Source organism: Pongo pygmaeus, chromosome 5 (genome assembly GCF_028885625.2).
Source record: "Pongo pygmaeus isolate AG05252 chromosome 5, NHGRI_mPonPyg2-v2.0_pri, whole genome shotgun sequence".
Classification (NCBI taxonomy): Eukaryota; Metazoa; Chordata; class Mammalia; order Primates; family Hominidae; genus Pongo; species Pongo pygmaeus.
In genome coordinates, this window is record NC_072378.2 from 111,261,012 (window position 1) to 111,285,854 (window position 24,843).

The 24,843-nt window shown below is 40.9% G+C and overlaps 2 protein-coding genes across 13 annotated transcripts in view; one reads left to right on the forward strand and one right to left on the reverse strand.

Moving 5' to 3' along the window:
• MFSD4B (major facilitator superfamily domain containing 4B) overlaps positions 1 to 21,961 on the forward strand; it is a 37,863-nt gene extending 15,902 nt beyond the window's left edge. For 7 of the 9 annotated variants that reach the window (XM_063667088.1, XM_063667086.1, XM_063667089.1 and 4 more), the window contains 2 exons: positions 19,006 to 19,079; positions 20,989 to 21,961. The gene's annotated coding sequence lies outside the window, so the exon portion shown is untranslated. Of the gene's footprint in view, positions 1 to 3,228; positions 5,255 to 19,005; positions 19,080 to 20,988 lie in introns of those variants that run through there. The other 2 variants (XM_054492236.2, XM_063667090.1) reach the window with 1 other exon arrangement.
• REV3L (REV3 like, DNA directed polymerase zeta catalytic subunit) overlaps positions 19,462 to 24,843 on the reverse strand; it is a 186,962-nt gene continuing 181,580 nt past the window's right edge. For all 4 annotated transcript variants that reach the window (XM_054492231.2, XM_063667083.1, XM_063667082.1 and 1 more), the window contains one exon: positions 19,462 to 20,584. In XM_054492231.2, coding sequence (XP_054348206.2) covers positions 20,444 to 20,584 — 141 coding nt within the window. In that variant the 3' untranslated portion in view covers positions 19,462 to 20,443. The remainder of the gene's footprint in view (positions 20,585 to 24,843) is intronic.

Below are 24,843 nucleotides of genomic sequence, written 5' to 3' on the forward strand. Positions count from 1 at the left end.
TTTTTTTTTTTTTTTTTTTTTTTGTTTAACATGTGATCTATCCTGGAGAATGTGCTGATGAGAAGAATGTTTATTCTGTAGCTGTTGGGTGAAATGTTCTGTAAATGTCTGTTAGGCCCAGTTGGTCTAAATCTAATGTTTCTTTGTTGATTTTCTGTCTAGATGATCTGTCCAGTGCTGAGATTGGATTACTGAAGTCCCCAACTACTATTGTAGTTGGAGTCTATGTGCCCATTTATTTTTTTATTTTTTTGAGACAGAGTCTCACTCTGTTACCCAGGCTGGAGTGCAGTGGCACAATTACGGCTCACTGTAGTTTTGACCTCCTGAGCTCAAGTGATTCTCTTGCTTAAGCCTTTTGAGTAGTTGGAACTACAGATGTGTGTCACCATGGCTAATTTGTTATTTCTTTAATAGAGGTGGGGCCTCAGTATGTTGCCCAGGCAGGTCTTGAACTGCACTCAAGTGATCTTCCCACCTTGACCTCCCAAAGTGCTGAAATTACAGGCATGAGCCACTGTGCCTAGCCTAATTTTTAAATTATTTCTAGAGACAAGGTCTCACTTTGTTGCCCAGGCTGGTCTCAAACTCCTGGGCTCAAGCATTCCTCCCACTTTGGCCTCCCAAAGTGCTGGGATTACAGGTGTGAGAGCCCCTTGAAATATAAGAATATTGGCTTTATTTATTTTGGTGTTCTGGTGTTTGGTGCATATATATTTACAGTTGTTTTAGCCTTTTGAATTGATCTCTTTATCATTATATAATGATTTTCTTTGTCTCTTTTTACAGTTTTGGATATAGTCTATTTTATCTAAGCATAGCTATTCTTGCCTGGTTTTGGTTTTGCTTTGTGTAGAATATCTTTTTCCATACCTGCACTTTCAGTCCATATGTGTGTTTACGGGTGAAGTGAGTTTTTTGCAGGCAGCATACAGTTGGGTAATGGGGTTTTTTGTTTTTTTGTTTGTTTATTTTAATCCATTCAGTCTTTCTGTAACTTTTAGGTGGGGAATTTAATCCGTTTACATTCAAGGCTGTTATTGACAGGTGAAGACTTGCTCGTGTCATTTTGTGAATTGTTTTCTGATTGTTTTGTATATCCTTTGTTTTTTCCTCTCAATGTTTATCATTGTGATTTTGTGATTTTCTGTAGAGATAAGTTTTCTTTATCTTCCTCCTTTGTGTGTCTATAACACTAGTACATTTTATGCTTTTGCATGTTTTCATGATGGTGGTTATCATCTTTTTGCCTTCAGATGTATTAAGCATTTCTTGTAAGGCTGGTCTAGTTGTAATGAATTCCATCAGTTTTTGTCTGGGATCTGTGGTTATTTTAATTATGTCTTGTCTTATTCTCTATTTCTGTGTTATTTTTTAAAATTATTTCAGAGAAGATTGGTTCTTACACTGTGACTATCCTTTTCTGTTTATTTATTTCATTTTAATTTTTTTAGAGACAGGATCTCCCTCTATTGCCCATCCTGGAGTGCAGTGGTGTGATCATAGCTCATTGCAGCTTCGGACTCCTGGGCTCAAGCAATCCACTCACCTCAGTCTCTTGAGTAGCTGGGACTACAGTTGCATGCCACCTTACCTGGCTCTTTTTTTTTTCAGAGACAGGGTCTCATTCTGTTGCCCAGGCTAGTCTTAAATTCCTGGCTTCAAGCAATCCTTCCACCTCAGCTAGGATTACAGGTGTAAGCCACGATACCCCACTCTGTGACTATTCTTATATATTGCTTTTATGTCTTCGTTTGCTTGGATTTTTAATTGCAGAATGTGTTTAATGTATTCTGTAAATTTATTGCAGCTTGGTTTTGGTACATTTGGTTATGAGTTAGTTAACCAGTGGCCTGGAGGAATGTTTTGAAGTTAGACGACATGAGTAGCATAAGGGACTGGCTTTTAGCTCAGAACAACTTTTTTTTTTTTTTTTTTAAAATACGGAGTCTTGCTCTGTTACCCAGGCTGGAGTGCAATGGCACAATCTTGGCTCAGTGCAACCTCCAGCTCCTGGGTTTAAGCGATTCTCCTGCCCCAGCCTCCCGAGTAGCTGGGATTATAGGTACGCACCACCACGCCCAGCTAATTTTTGTATTTTTAGTAAAAACGGGGTTTCACAATGTTGGTCAGGCTGGTCTCGAACTCCTGACCTCGTGATCTGCCCACCTCGGCCTCCCAAAGTGCTGGGATTACAGGTGTGAGCCACTGTGCCCGGTCAGCTAAGAACAACTTGTTGAGATTATATGATGCTTTTCCAATAAAAATTATTTAATTTTGATAAAATATACTTAATGGAAAATGTATCTTTTAACATTTTAAATTGTACAGTTCAGTGGCATTAAGTATAGTCACATTGTTTTACAACCATCACTACCACTCATCCACAGAACGTTTTTTACCTTGCAAAACAGTTATTGCTGTTAAACAATAACTGCCATTCTACGCCCCCATCCCAGCCCTTGTCAACCACCATTCTACTTTGTCTGTCTATGAATTTGACTACTCAGAGTACTTCATGTAAGTGAGATCATACAGTTTTTGTCCTTTCATTACTAGCTTCTTTCACTTAACATAACGTCTTCAAGGATCATCCTTGTTGTAGCATGTGTTAGAATTTCTTTCCTTTTTAAGTCTATGATACACCATTGTATATACATACTACCTTTTGTTTATTCATCTGTCAGTGGACATTTGTATTGCTTCTACATTTTGGCTATTGTTAATACGCTGCTGTGAACGTGGGTGTACAACTGTGTCTTTGAGATCTTGTTTTCAGTTCTTTTGAGATATATACCTGTAAGTGGAATTGCTGGATCTTATGGTAATTCTGTTTTTAATATTTTGTTGTGTTAGCGTTTTTTGTCTTAGGTTTTTTTCTTAATCAAGTTTTTCCAGAAGAGAGCAGCTTTAGGAAGAGAATAAACACATACTTTTAAGGTATTATCTCAGACTTTAGGCGCATTATGATTGTATCAGTAGCACCCATGTACTGAATAAGTGAACTCAAAGAAAGGTTATGTCAGGCAACTACCTCAAAGTTTTGTTATCTCTGCTTGCAATTTTTGTTCAGTCATTGCACAAGTGCTTGAGGGCTTACTGCATGTGAGGCTCTGTAGACTAAGTATTAATGAACTTTCTTTTTTGTCCTTGCAGTAGCAGGTACAGCTTTGATCTCAGTTTTCTGCCAAATGAATGGTTCTGTGTTTTGTGCTCATTCATTTACAGAGATCCCTCTGAACCACCTTGGAACCAGTAGGTGTTTGGTCAGAGAACCGTAAATGGTCTGCTCTCTGCCTCTCTCACAGCAGTTCTGCCCCTCCTTGGGACCACTCGTTTTCTGCATTCCTGGCCCATATTCTATATATCTCTGGTCCAGATTCCAGAGGAAACCTGTTTGACTTGAGTAGATGCCATTGCCCTCATTGGGCCTTGCCTCAGGAGTTCCTCTGTAAATCTGTGGTCCAGATTCTGGAGGAAACCTGTTTGACTTGAGTAGATGCCATTGCCCTTATTGGGCCTTGCCTCAGGAGTTGCTGGTTAGCCTATGAAGGGGTTCCCCTTGGGTTGATGACATTGCTCCCATCCAGAAAGTGGCTACTTCTACCCTCCTGCTCCCACCACTCTGCATGCAGGAGCTGTTATCATCAAAAGGGAATTTCCACCGTCTGCTCTGTACCAGAGAAGTGCTAAGCTTCATGAATATTGGTAATCGATACCTGAATGGGATGAAAATTGGCAGGCCCTGGGATGGATGGCCTGGTTCATCTGCATCAGAACTGGAAAAACAAAATCACACCAAATTGCAGACTTTTTTGGAAGAGCATGTTAGACAAGATTTGTGGATTGTTTGATTTTTACCAAGAAAGAAAGCTTTCTCCTAACAGCGTTAAGATTTCTACTTGAGTGAGCTCTAAGAGGAGTCCCAGTTTGCAAGAGATGTTATTACAGTTCTCATCTGTGTGGACCAGAGAGTTTTCCAAATTCATGCATTTCAGTTATTTAACAGATATTTACTGAGTATTTACCATGTTCAGTAACCAGGGCCCTGGGAATATAATAAGAGAAGGTAGATGAGATCCTTGCCTTCACCAAGCTTATGTTTTTCTATTTTAAGTAAAATTTGCCATGACAAAATTTCTATCAGCAGAAGAGCCAGTAACTCTTATTGTAATAGGTTTTACCCAGTTTTAGAAAAGGAAAGTAGCTAAACTCTTGGTTCCTTGGTGTGTGTTTTTGTTTGTTCATTTCTAGTACTTGTATATGTCTTTGGGGTAATTTTTGATTTAGAGTTTTATAGAAATTACTCGGCACAGTGTAGTTGAGGTGAATATAGGTAAAAGAAGGCTTAGGAAGCCTACAACAAAGGAATCTGACACAAACTTTTGAGATTTATTCAGTCCAGCCAAGAGAACATATTTATGGTCAAACTAGATCTTGGATTACAGCTCCAAAGACCCTTGGGCTGACAGAGCAGGTTCTCATTTCTCAGCTCTTTCCCTTATCACTTGCAGTGAACTCTGCCCCCAGGAGCAGAGTATCCAGTTCTGTGTCCAAGCACTCTATGAATCTTTACCCTTGTTGAAGAAATACTCAGAAGCATTTAGAAAAGGAAAAGTTTACTTGCAAAGAGAGCAAGAGAATGACTGGCTTGCCAAATAAAAAACATAAGTATTTGAAGGAAAAAATTAAAAACTGCCAAGGTTTCTGAGTTTGCATTAGTCTGTTCATGGTGAAAAACAGTAACTGCCTCATGTAATTATTATATTCACAAAGGTTATGGCAAATCTTCAGATGTAGTATAGGAAAAACCAAGGATAAAATTTCTTAGGGAGTCCAGGTTTATGGGAAACATTCAAGGTTTTATTGTTTTTTAGATCATCAACAGTTAGATGACCCTATCATTTTTGTTTTGTCTCAGGGTGCAAAGCCTTTCTTTTCTGATGGTGATTGATATAGTTTGGCTGTGTCTCCACCCAAATCTCATCTTGAATTCCCATGTGTTGTTGGAGGGACCTGGTGGGAGGTAACTAAATCATAGGGACAGGTCTTTCCCGTGCTGTTCTTGTGATAGTGAGGAAGTCTCACGAGATCTGATGGTTATTATAAGAGGGAGTTTTCCTGCACAAGCCCTCATTTTGCCTGCTGCCATCTATATAAGATGTGATTTGCTGCTCCTTGCATTCTGCCATGATTGTGAAGCCTCCCCAGCCATGTGGAACTGTTAAGTCCAATAAACCTCTTTTGTAAATTACCTAGTCTCAGGTCTGTCTTTATCAACAGCATGAAAACAGACTAATAGAGTGATATAGGAAGTTCTTAGTCTTACTGAAGCAAGGGAAGGTGACATTTTGCTTCTACACCCTCCAGAATTCATAAGCTCCAGAAGAAAAGAGGAACCAAGGGAAAAACATGATTGCAAAATGTGTTCTTGTCCTCTGCCCAAGTGATTAACCTTTGCTCCAGTGGTTTTTAAACCTGGCTGCTGTTAGAATCACCTGGCAGTGTTTAAAAATGACTGATGCCTAGCATTTTAACTTAAATACCAATTTGGTCTAAAGTGGAGCCTGAGTATGGATATTTAAAAAAGTAACTCCTCCTCCCCAATCCCCCGTAATTGTAACATGCAGCCAAGATTGAGAACCACTGCTTTTATCAGTGCACAAAACTGGATCCTCTGCTAGTCACAGTGGTTTTTTCTTAGGCTAATTTACAGATTGATTAAGTTATGCTGCTTTTGTAGATCCTTGAAATTCTGTGCACTTTCTTTCTTTCTTTCTTTTTTTTTTTTTTGAGACGGAGTCTCGTTCTATCGCCCAGGCTGGAGTGCAGTGGCTCTATCTCAGCTCACTGCAAACTCCGCCTCCCGGGTTTACACCATTCTCCTGCCTCAGCCTCCTGAGTAGCTGGGACTACAGGCGCCCACCACTGTGCCCAGCTAATTTTTTGTATTTCTAGTAGAGACGGGGTTTCACCGTGTTAGCCAGGATGGTCTCGATCTCCTGACCTCTGGATCCGCCCACCTCGGCCTCCCAAAGTGCTGGGATTACAGGTGTGAGCCACCGCGCCTAGCCACCGCGCCTTTCCTTTCTTAAAGGAAAACTGGAGAGGAAGAGATCTCATGTTTTCTATTCACTCTGCTGCTGCTTGGTCTCATGCAGGAAATAATGCTGTTATTTGAAGTCCTTCCTAAAACAAAAGCTCAGATCTTTTGGAGGTTGCCCTTCTAGGCAGGTTTTCACCAATCAATTTTGATTTGGGGGGCTTAACAGGGTAGGAATGATCTTGCAGGTTTATTACATCTGAATTTAAGACTACTCACCTAGGCTGGGCGTGGTGGCTCACACCTGTAATCTCAGTGCTTTGGGAGGCCAAGGCAGGAGGATACCTTGAGCCCAGGAGTTTAACACTGCAGTGAGCCATGATCACACCACTGCATGAGCGAGATTCCATCTCAAACAAACAAAAAAATAGACTACTCACTGTTTACATAGCTTTGTACCATGTAAAAACTCGTTTGAATAAAATATTGATAACAATAGTGATGTTGGTTTAAGACTCATGTTTCAGTTGTTTCACTGATTTTTGAATTGATATATAATAGCTATGTGTAATTATGGGTTCCCTGTGGTAATTTGATACATGCATACAATGTGTAATGAGCAAATCAGGGCAGTTGGGATATCTATCACCTCAAATATTTATCATTTCTTTGTGTTGGGAACATTCCAAATCTTCTCCTCTAGCTATTTTGAAATATACAATAAATTAGTGTTAACTGTAGTCACCCTACTGTGCTGTCAAACACTAGAACTTATGCCTTCTGTCTAACTGTATTTTTGTATTTGCTAACCAACCTGCTGCCCTCTGCTCTGTCCCCTACCCTTCCCAGCCTCTGGTAATTATTATTCTACTCACTACCTCTGTGAGATTAATTTTTTAGCTCCCACATCTAAGTGAGAACGTGGAATATTTGTCTTTCTGTTAAGTGAAGTAACTCCCTTAACATAGTGTCCTTCAGTTTCATCCGTGTTGCTGCAGATGATAGGATTTCATTTTATTATGGCTGAATAATATTCCGTAGTGTATATACCACACTTTCTTTATCCATTCATCCGTTGAAGAACACTTAGGTTGATTCCATATTTGGTCATTGTGAATTGCTGCAATAAACATGGGAGTGCAGCTGTCTCTCTGATACACCAATCTCCTTTCCTTTGGATATACACCCAGCAGTGGAATTGCTGTATCATATGGTAGTTCTATTTTTAGTTTTTTGAGGAATCTCCATACTGTTTTATGTGGTGGCTGTATTAGTTTACATTTCTCCAACAGTGTAGGAGCATTCCACTTTCTCCACATCCTGGCCAGCATCTCTTTATTTTCTATTCTTTTGATTATAGCCATTCTAATGGGGGTGAGGTGATATCTCATGGTTTTGATTGCATTTTACTGATGATGAGTGATGTCAGGCATTTTCTTTTTTCTTTTTTTTTTGTTTTTTGTTTTTTGTTTTATAATCAGTTTCTGTTTATCCGGAACATTTTTCATTTACATGTTGGCCACTAGTATGTCTTCTTTTGACAAATGTTTATTCAGCCGGCTGTGGTGGCTCACGCCTGTAATCCAGGCATTTTGGGAGGCTGAGGCGGGTGTATCACCTGAGGTCAGAGGTTTGAGACCAGCCTGGCCAACGTAGTGAAACCCCATCTCTACTAAAAACACAAAAAATTAGCTGGGTGTGGTAGTGGTCGCCTGTAGTCCCAGCTACTAGGGAGGCTGATGCAGGAGAAGTGCTTGAACCCGGGAGGCAGAGGTTGCAGTGAGCCTAGATCACTCCATTGCACTCCAGCCTGGGTAACAAGAGTGAAACTCCATCTCAAAAAAAAAAAAAAAAAAAAAAGGTCTATTCAGATCTTTTGCTTACATAAAAATTAGATTACTTGGTTTGTTGTTGTGTGTTTTTGCTGTTGAATTGTTGAGTTCCATATGTATTCTGATTGTTAATCCCTTGTCAGATGGGTAGGGTTTTTTTGTTTGCTTTTGTTTGTTTTTGAGATGGGGTCTCAATGTCACCTAGGTTGGTGTGCAGTGGCACGATTTCAGCTCACTGCAACCTCGCCTCCCAGGTTCAAGAGATTCTCCTCCCTCAGCTTCCCTAGTGGCTGGGACTATAGACATGTGCCACCACGCCCGGCTAATTTTTGTATTTTTAGTAGAGACGGGGTTTTACCATGTTGGCCAGGCTGGTCTCAAACTCCTGACCTCAAGTGATCCGCCCACCTCGGCCTCCCAAAGTGTTGGGATTACAGGCGTGAGCCATCGTGCCTGGCCAGATGGGTAGTTTGCAAATATTTTCTCCCATTCTGTGGGTTCTTTGTTGATTGCTTCCTTTGCTGTGCAGAAGCTTTTTAGCTTGATGTAATTCCATTTATCAGTTTTTGCCTTTGTCACATGTGCTTTTGAGGACTTACCCTCAAAAAGTCTTTGCCCAGACCAATGTCTTAAAGTGTTTACCCATGTTTTCTTCTAGTAGTTTCATAGTTTTAGGTCTTATATTTTAGTATTAAATCCATTTTGCCTTGATTTTTGTATAGAGTGAGAGGTGGGGGTCTATATGCACTATTCTGCATATAGATCCCCAGTTTTCCCAGCACTGTTTTTTTCAGAGATTGTCCTTTCCCCATTGAATATTCCTGGCACCTTTGTTGAAAATGAGTTGGCTGTAAATGTCTAGATTTATTTCTAGGTTCTCTATCCTGTTCCATTGGTCTATGTATCTGTTTTTATGCCAGTTTCAGTCATGTTTAAAAATGAGTTTGGCATCTCTACTTCAGAAATTAGTCAAGAATATGTCCAGAGTTTAGAATATGAGTGCTCCAAAATTTATGTGATGGTTGTATTGGGTTCCTAAAATAGGAATAGTATTTGTACTTCATGTAGACATTTTTAAAATGATATGTAAGTTCTCTAGTGATGTCTAACATCTTTGGTAACATCCAGTCTACCAAAGAGCTGTTACTCACTGCATGTCTTAGTAAATGTTTTACTTGAATAATAATTTCCTAATTGAGATGATTATAGATGTTTCTGTTTTAGAATGGAAAATTGCATGTCAGGCAGAAATTGAGATCCTTCTCCTGGCTTCCCTTCCCTGCAGGTCCCAGCAGCTGAAAGCCTACACTTAGTGGCCACAGCCTCGTTTTTAACTTGTTTAAAACAACTGTAGTGATAATCTGGTTAAACAGTTCTAACTTGGAGCATGATTCAGTTGTTTCCCCATGTTCCCCATAAAACCTCCCTACCCCCCTTTATACTTTCTGAGTCTTGGTGTATGAGAGCCAAGCAAAAGAGGAAACCCCTTATTTACTACCATGAGAACATCACGAGAAAGATCCAACCCCATAATTTCAATTACCTCCCACTGGGTCCCTCCCATGATGTGGGAATTGTGGGAGCTACAATTCAAGATGAAATTTGGGTGGGGACACAGCCAAACCATGTCATTCCACCCCTGACCCCTCCCAAATCTCATGTCCTCACATTTTGAAACCAATCATGGCTTCCCAACAGCCCCCAAAGTCTTAACTCATTTCAGCATTAACTCAGAAGTCCACGGTCCAAAGTCTCATCTGAGACAAGGCAAGTCTCTTCTGCCTATGAACCTGTAAAATGAAAAGCAAGTTAGTTACTTCCTGGATACCATGGGGGTACAGACATTGGGTAAATACAGCCATTCCAAATGGGAGAAATTGGCCAAAACAAAGGGGCCAAAGACCTCATGCAAGTCTGAAATCCAGCAGGGCAGTCAAATCTTAAAGCTCCAAAGTGATCTCCTTTGACTCCATGTCTCACATCCAGGTCACTCTGCTGCAAGAGGTGGGCTCCCATGACCTGGGGTAGCTCCACCTCTGTGACTTTGCAGGGTATAGCCTCCCTCCTGGCTGCTTTCACAGGCTGGCGTTGAGTGTGGCTTTTCCAGGTGCATGGTGCAAGCTGTCGGTGGATCTACCATTCTGGGGCTGGAGGATGGTGGCCCTCTTCTCACAGCTCCACTAGGCAGTGCCCCAGTAGGGACTCTGTGTGGGGGCTCCCACCCCACATTTCCCTTCCACACTGCCCTAGCAGAGGTTCTTCATGAGGGCCCCGCCCCTGCAGCAAACTTCTGCCTGGGCATCCAGGCATTTCCACATACCCTCTGAAATCTAGGCAGAGGTTCCTAAACCTCAATTCTTGACTTCTGTGTACCCGCAGACTCAATACCATGTGGAAGTTGTCAAGGCTTGGGGTTTACACCCTCTAAAGCCATGGCTGGAGCTGTACCTTGACCCCTTTTAGCCATGGCTAGAGTGGCTGAGAAGCAGGGCACCAAGTCCCTAGACTGCACACAGCAGGAGGGCCCTGGGCCTGGCCCATGGAACCATTTTTTCTTCCTAGACTTCTGGGCCTGTGTTGAGAGGGGTTGTCGCAAAGGTCTGACATGCCCTGGAGACATTTTCCCCATTGTGTTGGGGATTAATATTTGGCTCCTCGTTACTTATGCAAATGTCTGCAGCCAGCTTGAATTTCTCCTCAGAAAATGGTTTTTTCTTTTCTCTTGCACCGTCAGTCTGCAAATTTTCCAAACTTTTGTGCTGTGTTTCCCATTTAAAACTAAATGCTTTTAACAGCACCCAAGTCATCTCTTGAATGCATTGCTGCTTAGAAATTTCTTCTGTAGCAGGATGAGCCACAGACAAAACCTCTCAGACACCGAGTTGTAGAAGGAAGGGCTTTATTCAGCTGGGAGCATCAGCAAGCTACTGCCTTAAAATCCGAGCTCCTCAAGTGCACAATTTCTGTCCCTTTTAAGGGCTCACAACACTGAAGATTTCACACGAAAGGGTCGTGATTGATTTGAGCAAGCAAGCAAGGGGTACGTGACAGGGGCTGAATGCACCGGTGGTCAGAGAGAAACAGAACAGGGCAGGGAGTTTCACAATGTTCTTCTATACAATGTCTGGAATCTATGAATAACATTGGTTTCTAAGTCATGAGTTGATTTTTAACTACTAGGTTTAGGCCAGGCAGGCCCAGGTCCAGTTTTGGGCCTGGTGCCGGGCTGCCTGTCTTTGATTTTATTTACTTTTTTTTTTTTAATTTTTGTTTTTTTTTTTTTAAACAGGTACTGAGTATAAAACAATATAAAAAATATGAGAGGGTCTCTCTCTTCCCTCACTTCCACCAGATACCCTAAACTATCTCCCTTAATTAAAAGTTCCACAAATCTCTAGGGCAGGTGCAAAATCCCACTAGTCTCTTTGCCAAAACATAGCAAGAATCACCTTCACTGTAGTTCCCAACAAGTTCCTCATCTCCATCTGAGACCACCTCAGCCTGTATTTCCATATCATTATCAGCATTTTGGTCAAAGCCATTCAACAGGTCTCTAGGAAGTTCCAAACTTTCCCACATGTTCCTGTCTTCTGAGCTCTCTAAACTGCTCCACCCACTCTGCCTGTTATCCATTTCCAGGTTTTGGGTATCTTTACAGGAGCACCCTACTCTACTGGTACCAACTCACTGTATTAGTCTGTTTTCACACTGCTGACAAAGACATACCTGAGACTGGGTAATTTGTAGAGAAAAAGAGGTTTAATGGACTCACAGTTCCACGTGGCTGGGGAGGCCTCACAGTCACGGCGGAAAGGCCGTGTGAAAGGCACATCTTAAGTGGCTGCAGGAAGAGAGAATGAGAGCCAAGCGAAAGGAGAAATCCCTTATAAAGCCATCAGCTCTTGTGAGACTTATTCACTGCCAGAGAACAGCACAGGAAAGACCTGCCCCCATGATTCAGTTGCCTCCCACTGGGTTCCTTCCACAACACGTGGGAATTGTGGGAGCTTCAATTCAAGATGAAATTTGGGTGGAGACACAGCCAAACCATATCACTTAGGAAAAGATATTTTATAAGGGGGGAAGTTGAAGCTGAACTTAGTGGGGAGAGACTAAATGACCACACTCTCCCTTGTCTTATCTAAGCAGTTATAATAAATGACACTCCAGGTGTCCTTGACTGCTTCCATCTCTGCTTTCAGTGACTTGAGTTTACAGCTTTGCACTCTGCTCTGGCAGAGATCTTCCTGTAGATACTTTGCCTCATGCCAGATATGCTGGGCAAACCTTGACCTTTTCTGGCTCCTAAAACAGCACTCTAGAAGTCTTGCCACTGGGCAGGAGAGGATTGGATTTCAAGCTCCTAAGTATAACTGTGATATTCAAGTTTTGCCCCCTGTGCTTTCCATGAGGAAGCAGGGGCTGACTCTGTCATCCCACTCCTACTTCATCTTCATGGATTTGGTCAGGCATGAGCATAGACTTAGTGGCCTACCTCTGACCACACCACTCACTGCTAGAGGCTCCCTGGGGCGGTAAGGATAGAGTAAGAGACTATGGTTCACAAGGACAGACTTGAGGACTAGCTGGGGCCCCTCTGCTACCTCTCACTGGCTTGGAGAATGGTGTTTTTCTATTTGCTTGTGACAGCAGGCACTTCATTTTCCCTCCTTTGGGAAATTCGAATGGATCTGGTAGAATGAATGAAGAAAGCCCATATGTAGTGTGGGTGGTGGTGGAGAGTGCGGGATCTGGAGTCTGTCTGCCTGGATTTGAATTATGACTCTACCGCCTACTACCTAATCTTATTGCTTAATCTGTCCATGCTTCAGCGTTCTTGCGTGCAATTGGCTGTCAGATTTAAATGAGATATTTGTAAAGCAATTAGCGTATTGCCTTATACGTATTATTATGGGCTGAATTTTGACCCCCTCAAATTCATATGTTGAAGCTCTAATCCTATGTATCTCAGAATGTGACTGTATTTGCAGATAGTGTCTTCAAAGAGGCAGTTAAATTAAAATGAGGTTTTTAGGGTGGGCTCTGATTCAGTAGGACTGGGGTCCTTGATAAGAGGAGGAAATTTGGACCCAGACAGACACAGAGGGAGACCAAAAGTGATGGTACAGGGAGAAGACGGCCATCTACAAGCCAAGGAGAGAGGCCTCAGAAGAAACCAGTGCTGCCAACACCTTCATCTTAGACTTCTAGCCTCCAGAACTGTGAGAAAATAGATTTCTTTTGTTTAAGCTACACAGTCTGTGGTGCTTTGTTATGGGAGCCTTATAAACTAATATACTTACTAAGCAAACAATATTAGCTACTATAACTATTATCATTATTGGCCGGGTGCGGTGGCTCATGTCTGTAATCCTAGCACTTTGGGAGGCCAAGGCGGGTGGATCACCTAAGATCAGCAGTTCGAGACCAGACTGGCCAACATGGCGAAACCCCGTCTCTACTAAAAATACAAAAAAATTAGCTGGGCGTGGTGGCAGGCATTTGTAATCCCAGCTACCTGGGAGGCTGAGGCAGGAGAATCGCTAGAACTCTGGGGGCAGAGGTTGCAGTGAGCAGAGATTGCACCACTGCACTCCAGCTTGGGTGACAGAGCAAGACCCTGTCTCAAAAAAAAAAAAAAAGGCCAGGCCTGGTGGCTCAAGCCTGTAATCCCAGCACTTTGGGAGGCCAAGGCGGGTGGATCATGAGGTCAGGAGATTGAGACCATCCTGGCTAACACAGTGAAATTCCATCTCTACTAAAAATACAAAAAATTAGCTGGGCGTGGTGCAGACGCCTGTAGTCCCAGTTACTCGGGAGGAGAATGGCGTGAACCCAGGAGGCGGAGCTTGCAGTGAGCCGAGATTGTGCCACTGCACTCCAGCCTGGGCGACAGAGCAGAGCAAATCTCAAAAAAAAAAAAAAAAAAAAAAACCCAACTATTAATATTATTCCCAAGACACTCAAAGAAAAAATAAAACAACCACAAAAGGAGGAATTTTAATCAGAAACTAATGACTAATGCTCACAATTTTAGTAAAAGAGACTATCCACAAAAGGGAAATAATAAACATTTTCCATAATTGTTACGGCTGGGAAAACCAGGTGGGACACCCTAACAAAGCTAATGAGGTTATGGGCCATGAAAACACTTAGTTGTCCTGGCAAGTCTGGGAAGATAATGCAGCTGGGAGCTCACCACACTCTGCCTGGGGAACTCTCTTGGGGCTCCATGCAAAGAATGACCTCCAAAAGGACTCTAATCAAGTAGCCTTGATAGCTGCAGTCCAGTAGCAATAGAAACAGACACAAAGTTGTTTTTTTCTTTTATTGGGGGGTAATATATTCATTTAGTAATAAAATCAAATAGTACAAAGGTGAATTGAAAAGTGATCTCACTTTTGACCCCCCAGCCTTAACCCCCACTAAGGTAACCACTCCCTTTTGTGCACCTTCCAGAGATATCAGTGCATATACAGAAGTGTGCTTATATGTGTGTGTGTATAATATACATCTCATCTGCTTTATTTTAAATTTATTTTAGTTGACAAAATTGTATTTGTTGTGTACAACATGATGTTTTGAAATATGTATTCATTGTGGAAGGTGAAATTGAACTAATTAACATGTGCATTACCTCCGCTTTATTTTTAAATGTAGATTATTGGTAGCAGTACATATAAAAAAGCATATTTTAGGGCAGGCGCAGTAGCTCATGCCTGTAACCCCATCACTTTGGGAGGCCGAGGTGGGTGGATCACCTGAGGTCAGGAGTTCGAGACCAGCCTGGCCAACATGGTGAAACCCTGTCTCTACTAAAATTACAAAAATTAGCCGGGCGTGGTGGTGTGTGCCTGCAATCCCAGCTTCTCGGGAGGCTGAGGCAGGAGAATCACTTGAACCCAGGAGGCGGAGGTTGCAGTGAGCCAACATCTCGCCACTGCACTCTAGCCTGGGTGACAAGAGCAAAATTCCATCTTGAAAAAATAAAAGCATATTTTAAAAAGAATCTAAGCCTTTATATAGCTACAAGTTCCCTATGCTTCCCTCTAGCCAGTATTTTTGATCTATCTGAGGTGCTCAGGTACCATCGCCTCTATAGCAAGATCCAGGTACTGTGCTGGTGCTGGGTCATGTTGGGACACAAATCAGGCATGATCTCTGACCTTGTGGTATTTCCACTCTAATAGAGGGATTGATATTAAATGTTGGCGCAGATAATCAATTGTAATGTGCTGTGAGTCACAGCAGCACACGGTGATGATGGGAGTTTGGCCCTGACCGTGGCATCTCATACCTTGGGAAAGGCTGAGCAGGCCTCACTTCGCCGTTGAGGATGCCGACTCCACTTCCTCTCCCTGCGCTCAGTGGTACCTCATTCTCTCCTCAGTGCCTAGTGTCCCCCAGTTCAGTGCCTCTCTGGTTCTTTTTCTCTATAAAATAAACCTAAAGTGTGTGTTTGTGTGTGTGTGTGTATGTGTGTGTGTGTGTGTGTGTGGTGTTGGGGGGGTAGACAGGATGTGGTCACCTAAGAATGTGGAATCAAGCTGGCCTGTGAAGTCTAACTCTTCCTTTTAAACAATCCGTTCCTACCTGGGGCCTTCTGTTCCTAAGCCTTTCTTGAGTTCTCTAGCAATTATCAGTTTTGACCTTCTTTTTTCTTTTCATTTCTTTTTTTTTTTTTTTGAGATGGAGTCTCACTTTATCCCCCAGGCTGGAGTGCAGTGGCATGATCTCAGTTCACTACAACCTCCATCTCCTGGGTTCAAACGATTCTCCTGCCTCAGCCTCCTGAGTAGTTAGGATTACAGGCACCCCCGACCACGTCTGGCTAAATTTTTGTATTTTTCTTTTTCTTTTTCTTTTTTTTTGAGACGGAGTCTCGCTCTGTTGCCCGGGCTGGAGTGCAGTGGTGCGATCGGCACTGCAAGCTCCGCCTCCTGGGTTCATGCCATTCTGCTTCAGCCTCCCGAGTAGCTGGGACTACAGGTGCCTGCCACCACGCCCAGCTAATTTTTTTTTGTATTTTTAGTAGAGACGGGGTTTCACCGTGTTAGCCAGGATGGTCTCGATCTCCTGACCTTGAGATCCGTCCGCCTTGGCCTCCCAAAGTGCTGGGATTACAGGCGTGAGCCACAGTGCCTGGCCTGACCTTGTCTTTCTTAACTTTGAGTTCTTCCAATAGGGGAGGCGGCGGCAGCAAAGACATCTTCACATCATCTTGTATCTAATGCCCATTTACTTATGTGTGTCTCCCAAATACCTATGAATACACAAGGGCAGGGGATTACCTTGGTATCTTCAGATGAGTGAAATGCCATGCACATCTCGATGCTTAGTAAATATTATTGAATGGCAAATACTTAAAATCTGTGTAACTATTTTTATATTAATATTTGCAAAGCCTCTGTCGGGTAATCAGAGGGCAGGTGGTATTATCCTGTTTTCAGAGTGTGAATATTTTTAAACTTAGTATCTATGACCAAATGAGTTACTTTTCCAAAGAGTTGCTTTGCCATTAGTGATCATGGGGAAGCCCAGAGCATGGAAGCTCCTTACTCTGTCACTTTCCCCAAAACTTTCCTGTCTTTCCCTCCAAGACACCTGTGGTGGCATCAGTAGCAAGACAGGTAAAGACTCATAGGCAGTAAGATGTTCTTTTGATTTAAAAAATGCCTTCATCTGCCTTCCTGGTTACACTCTGTTCTCCCCAGATATACAAAGAAACCTGATCTTATGAATCTGAGAACTCCTCCACAAGATATTTTGCTTTGTAAACCACTCTTGGAGGTTGGCCAAAGTGCCAAAATGCAGCTATTGGGTAGGGTGAGGAAAGTAGACAGAAGTAGATTAGGTGGTGCATGTGTTTTGATTTCCTCCTTGGATCCCAAATGTAGACATAATCTGTGACTATTTGCCTGTGCAAAGCTAGTTATTAAGCAGAACTGGGGCATTAATGTTTCTGAATTTTATCCACTATTATAAAACTCAAATGGGCTGGGCATGGCGGCTCATGCCTGTAATCCCAGCACTTTGGGAGGCCAAGACGGTGGGTCACCTGACGTCAGGAGTTCAAGACCAGCCTGGCCAGCATGGAGAAACCCCATCTTTACTGAAAATACAAAAATTAGCCGGGCATGGTGGCGCATGCCTGTTAATCCCAGCTACTCAGGATGCTGAGGCAGGAGAATCGCTTGAGGCAGGAGGCAGAGGTTGCAGCGAGCCGAGATCATGCCACTGCACTCCAGCCTCGGTGACAGAGTGAGACCCTGTCTCAAACAAAACAAAACAAAAAAACCTCAAATGGTTAAAGGTAACAATTCTCATCACATCATGGGAAAAGGGCATGGTATTATGGGAATAAAAATCAGTAGGGTGTGAATGCCAACCATCCTCCCAGAGGTACAGAGCTCACTAATAGAGGTCTGGCATATCCAGTCTAAAAGTAGCTACTTGTGCATTGCCACCTCCCCCAACCTCCACAGCTGATGGCAGAGCCCTAACAATGTCATTTATAGCCAGATTTATTTTTACTTTATAAAATTAAATGTGACTATTTTAAGAAATACTAGTCTACAATAGAGAAGTCAATTTAAAAGCTTATTTATTTGGGCTGGGTGCGGTGGCTCCCAGTAGCCTGTAATCCCAGTACTTTGGGAGCCTGAGGTAGCCAGATCGTTGAGTGAGTTCAGGAGTTCGAGACCAGCCTGGCCAATAGGGCGAGACCCCATCTCAGCCAAAAATACAAAAATTAGCCAAGCGTGGTGGCATATGCCTGTAGCCCCAGCTACTTGGGAGGCTGAAGTGAGAGGACTGCTTGAATTCGGGGGTGGAGGTTGCAGTGAGCCAAGATCGCCCCACTGCACTCCAGCCTGGGCAACAATGCAAGACCCCTTAAAAGACAAAACAAAACAAAACAAGCTTATTTGATAGGCCTTAAGGAATATTCCTGTACTCCAACAACTGTTATGAAAATAAAAGTGAGAGAGTAGATGAAAAGATCGACTACACAGCTACAAGACTTAACTAACGTAGGATCCGGAAGAGACGTTTAGGTGATCAGGGTAGCACACTTGATGGCAGGTAGGGTGCATCATCTGAGACTGAGGGTATAACCCATGACAGTGGGGTTGAATGGAGTCCACAAGCTCTCTGGGTGGCCTGCTCCATTGGCAAGATGAGGGCCACCTCCTCTAAGAATTCTTCATATATCTTTAACTGCTCTCTTCACATTTTTATGTTTTTTCCAAATTTATTGGCCTTCCTCAAAGACACTATGTTGTGTCCATACAGAATTGAATATTACATGATTCATCTAGGGAAAAGCTTGAGTAGAAAGTGAGAAAAATGAGAGAAAACAATGTTAAACAACTTTAACAAATATTAATGTTTCACTTAATTCATTAAACATTAAGGAAATGTTTAATGAAGTTATTTGATGTCTCTGAGCCTCTGGCTCCTTTTCAGATAAATGAAAACATCCTAAAGAGTGAAACTGTTTTTTCAGCCATACTTAAATTTTTTTTTTCTGTGATCTGAGAGACAAAACTTTATTAATAGCCAATCTAAAAAGGAGGGAAAATTATGGAACACAGGAAGATCCTTACAAGAAAATTTCTCGGTAAAATAGGTCCAAATTTCAGCACCCTCCCAGATGAGTTAGTGAAACAGCAAATGGACCTCACTAAAAGGCAGTTAAGCTACAGACTCTGAGGACAGTTACAAAGGAGGAGCTTCCCTGCAGAAAACAGAACCAGAGACAGGCTGAGTGTGAGCTAGTTTTAGGCATTCATGTTGAATAACCATTTGTTAATACGGCTGTATCAAATTAATTATAATCAGGTTAAAAATGGTTATTGTGTTGAAAATATTGTGTCAAATTACTATGATGAGAAAGAGATGATGTATGTGGAAGTCCTGACAGCACAGAACTTGTAAGTAATAGAATTTCATCAATCTACACATATAAGGGGAAAAAAACCCCAATACTGAGGACTAGCCCCAGCCTCCCAAACAAAAAAAAAAATCCCCAGAAGTGGAAATTCATTATGTCTTAACAAGACGAGATAAATTATGTTCAGACACAGGCTATGTATCTCTTTGGTTTAATATTTACCATGTAATTTTCAGAAAATGAAGAATCCTCCCAACATTTGCAAGTACATATTCTGGCAATGGAAGACCTATTTCTGTTAAATAACCAGGTGAGTTATTTCTGATAAAATAAGAACTTTTTTCTATTGAAAAAAATAATAGGCATATAAAAATTGGCATTTAAGTTTTTAAGAAGTAATGTAGTTTTTGCTTTCCCTGTAATTTAATTATATCAAAATGAAAATGAACACTGAAGATCTACTAACAAACAAGTACACTCTTAAAACTCTCTAAAAGGATGAGTGCTAAATTTTCCCATTTTTGCTGCCTTTTTTTTTTTTTTTGGTTGTAACTAACTCTGAAGTTTTGGTAAGGAAATTGCAATATCAAACAGGATATAAAAATGTGTTAAATTTACTTCATTAAAACTCAGAAAAGGCTAGGGTAAGATGTAACCAATGCAGGCTTATAAAAAAGATGAAGTCACACTGCTATATTTTATATTTTATTCAATTTTAATATGGTTTCCATTATTAACTTTTAAAACAAAATGATTTCCAGTTTAAAAAACAATGCACTGACCACATAATTCCTTTTTTATTTTACACAGTTATACAAATATTCTAAATACACATTTTGTGTTCAAGATGATGGCAAATAAGATTAACTGTACAGTACATAAGGAAAGAAAATATTTTAAGCATATTTAGAAGCAATAGAAATGTCTATACAAAACAAGCAAATGGAATAAAATTTTTTAAAGTATTGCAACAGGCCCACAGGTTTGTAACAAAAATGTCTTTGCACAGTTCCTCACAATGCCCCATTAATAGCTAAAGCAAGACAGCATTTTTTTAAAAAATAATGTTGCAAAATGCTACACATGGTACTACTGTTTGTTTGCACAGTTTGATCAAAATAACAATCTACTTTGAGTCAAGCAAAACCTAGAGGAAATATACCAAACAACTTGAAAATTATTTGTATAAAAGTCATTGCACATTATTTTACTCAGTTGTTTGAAAAGTAAAAAAGTGTATTTACAAAATATTTTGCAGTCAAAATTATAAAGTGAATGGATATCTCGAAGTAACACGTCTTGATACAGACAGTTCAAGGAAAACACACAAATGGTTTTTCTTTAAGAGGTTTTCAGTGCTCCTTCCACTGGGAAGTAAACATGATCTACTCAAATGAATTTACAAGATGGTACACATACTGGAGCAAATCCAACACCTGCATTATAAAACAATGTTTAAAAGGTGACAGAATGAGAAATTTGTACATTGTAAGAAGTGAGCTATTCAGAGATAAACAAGTACATTTTAATTCGGTTAGCATAGAAGTCTTCCTAGTCTTCAGATAACAGATAGTGAACATCCTTGACTCGATGAAAGTTAAAAAGCACCATGCACAACAGTTTAGTGGTAAACACTGAAAAAAATAGCACCTGTAATTCTGTGATATTGACAATTTAAAACTGGTCTAATAATTGCCGGAGATATGGTGCCTTGGACAATTCTCTATTTACTCGGGAGAGTTTGAAAAGTACTGGGCAGTTCAGAGAAACACATGGGATGTGTCGATCAAAGCAACCTGAACAGTTCTTGCATATCTGAAAGCATAAGATAAATACAAAAAATAACAGGAAAGTTTTTATGCGTGTATGCAAACAACAAATTTTTATAATCCCTACTTTCTAGACTACCACAGATTACTGGCAGACATACATTATAGAAACTTTCATCAATTTTAATCTCTTAGAAGCCTAGACTACCCTATGTTGAGACACTTCTAAAGGATATTATTTTGTAAAGATAGAGTACAAATTTCCCTAAGGATTCATTTAATTCCTAAGATTAACTTTCATTTACAATGGAATCCTATTAAAATCTACATAAGCTACCCAATTACCAAAGAATGTCTCTTAAATGAACTATAAACACGATTTTTTTCAAATTACTTAGACTATATTCTCATATGCCAATCATAAAAAAGTTATTCTTTTTCATATTCCAGAAGAGAAAAGTGACCTGCTGAAGCCATGGCAGAAGAACATAAATTGTGAAGATTTCATGGACATTTGTTAGTTCCCCAAATCAATACTTTTATAATTTCTTATGCCTGTCTTTACTGCAATCTCTGAACATAAATTGTGAAGATTTCATGAACATTTATCACTTCCCCAAGCAATACTCTTATAATTTCCTATGACTGTCTTTAATCTTTTAATTCCATCATCTCCATAAGCTGAGGATGTATAGCGCCTCAGGACCCTGTGATGATTGCGTTATCTGCACAAATCGTTTGTAAAGCATGTGTGTTTGAACAATATGAAATCTGAGCACCTTGAAAAGAACAGGATAAGAGCGATTTTCAGGGAATAAGGGAGATAACCATAAAGTCTGACTGCCTGCGGGGCCTGGCAGAACAGTCATATTTCTCTTCTTTTAGAAAGCAAATAGGAGAAATCTCGCTGAAATCTTTTCTCAGCAAGGAATAACCCCGGGAAAACGAATGCATTCCCAGGGGTAGGTCTCTAAAATGGCCACTCTGGGAGTGTCTGTCTTATGCAGTTGTAGACACGGGATGAAATATGCCCTGGCCTCCTGCAGCGCCCCCAGGCTTGCTAGGATTAGGAAATTCCAGCCTGGCGAACTCTAGTCAGACTGGTTGTCTGATCACGAACTGTTTCCTGTTAAGATGTTTATCAGTGACAATGTGTGCCCAGCAGGACATGGACCTTCATCAGTAATTCTAGTTTTACCCTGGCCTTGTGATCTCACTCTGCCTCTCTGCTGTTGTGATATTTTACTGCCTTTGAAGCATGTGACTCACTCCCTATTCGTACACCCCTCCCCTTTTGAAACCCCTAATAAAAACTTGCTGGTTTTGTGGCTCAGGGGGCATCAAGGAACCTGCCAACATGTGATGTCACCCCCAGAGACCCAGCTGTAAAATTTCAAAAAAAAAAAAAAAAAAAAAAATCAAATGATGTGAATTTGAAAGTAGTGGTGCAGACCAGTGGTTCTTAACCCTGGCTAACAATGCGCTTAAAAATAAACAAATGCCCCATCCCAGACCCATAATGAGTCAGAATCTCTGGGCATGAAAGCCCAAGAATCTGTACTTCTTAAGGCTTCCCAGATGATCTGGATGTATAAGATCTGATCTTAAGGAAAATAATAAATCATAAGGCAATTTTTAAAAAGAGAAGCATTATAATGTTTTACACAATGATCAGATTTTTAAAAATACTTTAAAGTCTCAAGTTGCATATACAGTTAAAAAAAGATTATAAAACATGAAGAACATAAAAAAATTAAAAAGGATGCCAGTGAAGACTCCAAAGGTTAAGAAAATGCAGGCTGACTTTCACCTGAATAGTATAGACAAGTGATTTTAAAAAAGCGATACCAAATGGCAACAACTACTCTGGATTGTCTTTTAAGAGAAATCAAATATGCTCTAGTGAATTCTTTGATCTATATTTATCAAAGGGTTTCAGTTTCAGAGATGGCTCACAGGCCAGTGAATTTTTGTTCTTTGCCCCAGTTATCTTCCAGTTAACTGAAGGGCACACTTTTTCTAAGCAGACTGGTTACTGTATCCAATATTGTGATATTGTCACAAGCAGACTGCTTAGAAACATGTGCTTCAGTATGCTCCATGAAGACTGAGTATGCTGTTCTATGATGAAGCCTTTGCTAATTAGATCTCTGCCAAGAGACTCAAATCTATTCCCAAATATAGAATTTCTGTATTACAGCTCTATGAATTGCAGTTACATTCAGGTGCCAGGACAAACTGATAAATATTTAAGCTCTTTCTGTGCTTGTCTGATAAATAAGCCAGGATGGAATTACTTGACTCACTAAATTTAACTCAGTGTTTCAAGATCCTTTACTGGTGGTTTAAACCCTGAGCATTATAGCTTGATTCGGCTTACATTTAAAACTTTAATGCCCCAACTTGGACATCTACTTTGTAGCACATAGGAAGGCAGGCGCTTAAAAAATATCTGCTTTAATCTTTATTCTTTTTACTATCCTTTGGCTTTCTTGTTTAAAAAAAATTTAGTCAAGGCTGGGCACAGTGGCTCATGCCTGTAATCCTAGTACTTTGGGATGCACTAGGTGCATCACTACTGCACCTAGTACTTTGGGAGGCAGGTGGACACCTCAGGTCAGGAGTTTGAGACCAGCCTGGCCAACATGGTGAAACTGTCTCCACTAAAAATACAAAAATTAGCTGGGTGTGGTGGTACACGCCTGTAATCCCAGCTACTCAGGAGGCTGAGGCAGGAGAACTGCTTGAACCTGGAAGGCAGAGGTTGCAGTGAGCCAAGATCGCACCAACTACACTCCAGCCTGGGCAACAGAGTGAGACTCCGTCTCAAAAAAAATTTTTCAGTCAGATGCTTACTTCATTTGCTTTCATTCTTTCATGTTTATGATTAACAGTGTTAAGGTGATGAATTTTTTCTCTGAGGTCTGCCATCTAGAATCTGATTTGCAGTGTTTTCATTTTGTTTAACAGAATTTACAAGTGGAAGGATCACTTTGTTTTGTTAGTTTGTAATTAATTACCATTTTATAGCATTGTATTACATTCATTTGTAATATTTCTACTTTTTGAAATGTATTGAGGCTTTTTTTTTTTTTTTTTTTTTGAGATGAGAGGGAGTCTCATTCTGTTGCCCAGGCTGGAGTGCAGTGGCACGATCGCAGTTCACTGCAACCTCTGCCTCCTAGGTTCAAGCGATTCTCCTGCCTCAGCCTCCTTAGTAGCTGGGATTGCGGGTGCCTGCCACCATGCCTGGCTAATTTTAAATTTTAATTTTTATTATTTTATTTTTATTATTTTTGAAATGGAGTCTCACTCTGTTGCCCAGGCTGGAGTGCAGTGGCACAATCTCAGCTCACTGTAACCTCTGCCTCCCTGGCTCAAGCGATTCTCCTACCTCAGCCTCCCAAGTAGCTGGGATTATAGGTGCCTGCCACCGTACCCTGCTAATTTTTGTATTTTTAGTAGAGATGGGGTTTTGCCATGTTGGCCAGGCTGGTCTCGAACTCCTGACCTCAAGTGATCCTCCTGCCTTGGCCTCCCAAAGTGCTGGGATCATAGGCGTGAGCTACGATGCCCAGCCGAGGCTTTTTTTTTTTTTTTTTTTTTTTTTTTTTTTTTTAACAGACTATGACTTTTTTTTTTTTTTAGATGGAGTCTTGCTCTGTCACCCAGGCTGGAGTTCAGTGGTGTGATCTCGGTTCACTGCAGCCTCTGCCTCCTGGGTTCAAGTGATTTTCCTGCCTCAGCCTCCTGAGTAGTTGGGAGTACAAGGCTCGTGCCACCATACCTGGCTAATTTTTGTATTTTTTAGTAGAGTTGGGGTTTCTCTATGTTGGCCAAACGTTTCAAACTCCTGACCTCAGGTGATCTACCTGCCTTGGCCTTCCAAAATGTTGGGATTACAGGCATGAGCCACCACGCCTGGCCAGATATGGCCATTTTTAAAACATTCTAGAAACACTTAAAAAGTACATTTTTTGGTACTGGGTTACAGAGTTTGATATATAATCACAAGGTCTGACTTATGATGTTTACAATTTCCATAATTTCACTTATTTCTGATCATTTGATTGGTCTTGGATTAAGAATGATGTAAAATCTCCTGTTTGGATGTGTTTCTAATTCTCATTACATCTCTAGTAATTTCTGCTTCATTAAAAATTTCTACAAATTAGTGCACGGGAGACATTCATTTGAAGGTTCTTGAAAAACACCTCAAATTAAAATAGCTCTTGAAAGATGACAAACCCTCATTATTTACAAATAGCATCGCTTTTTTTTTTTTTCGATCCAAGGGTATACATG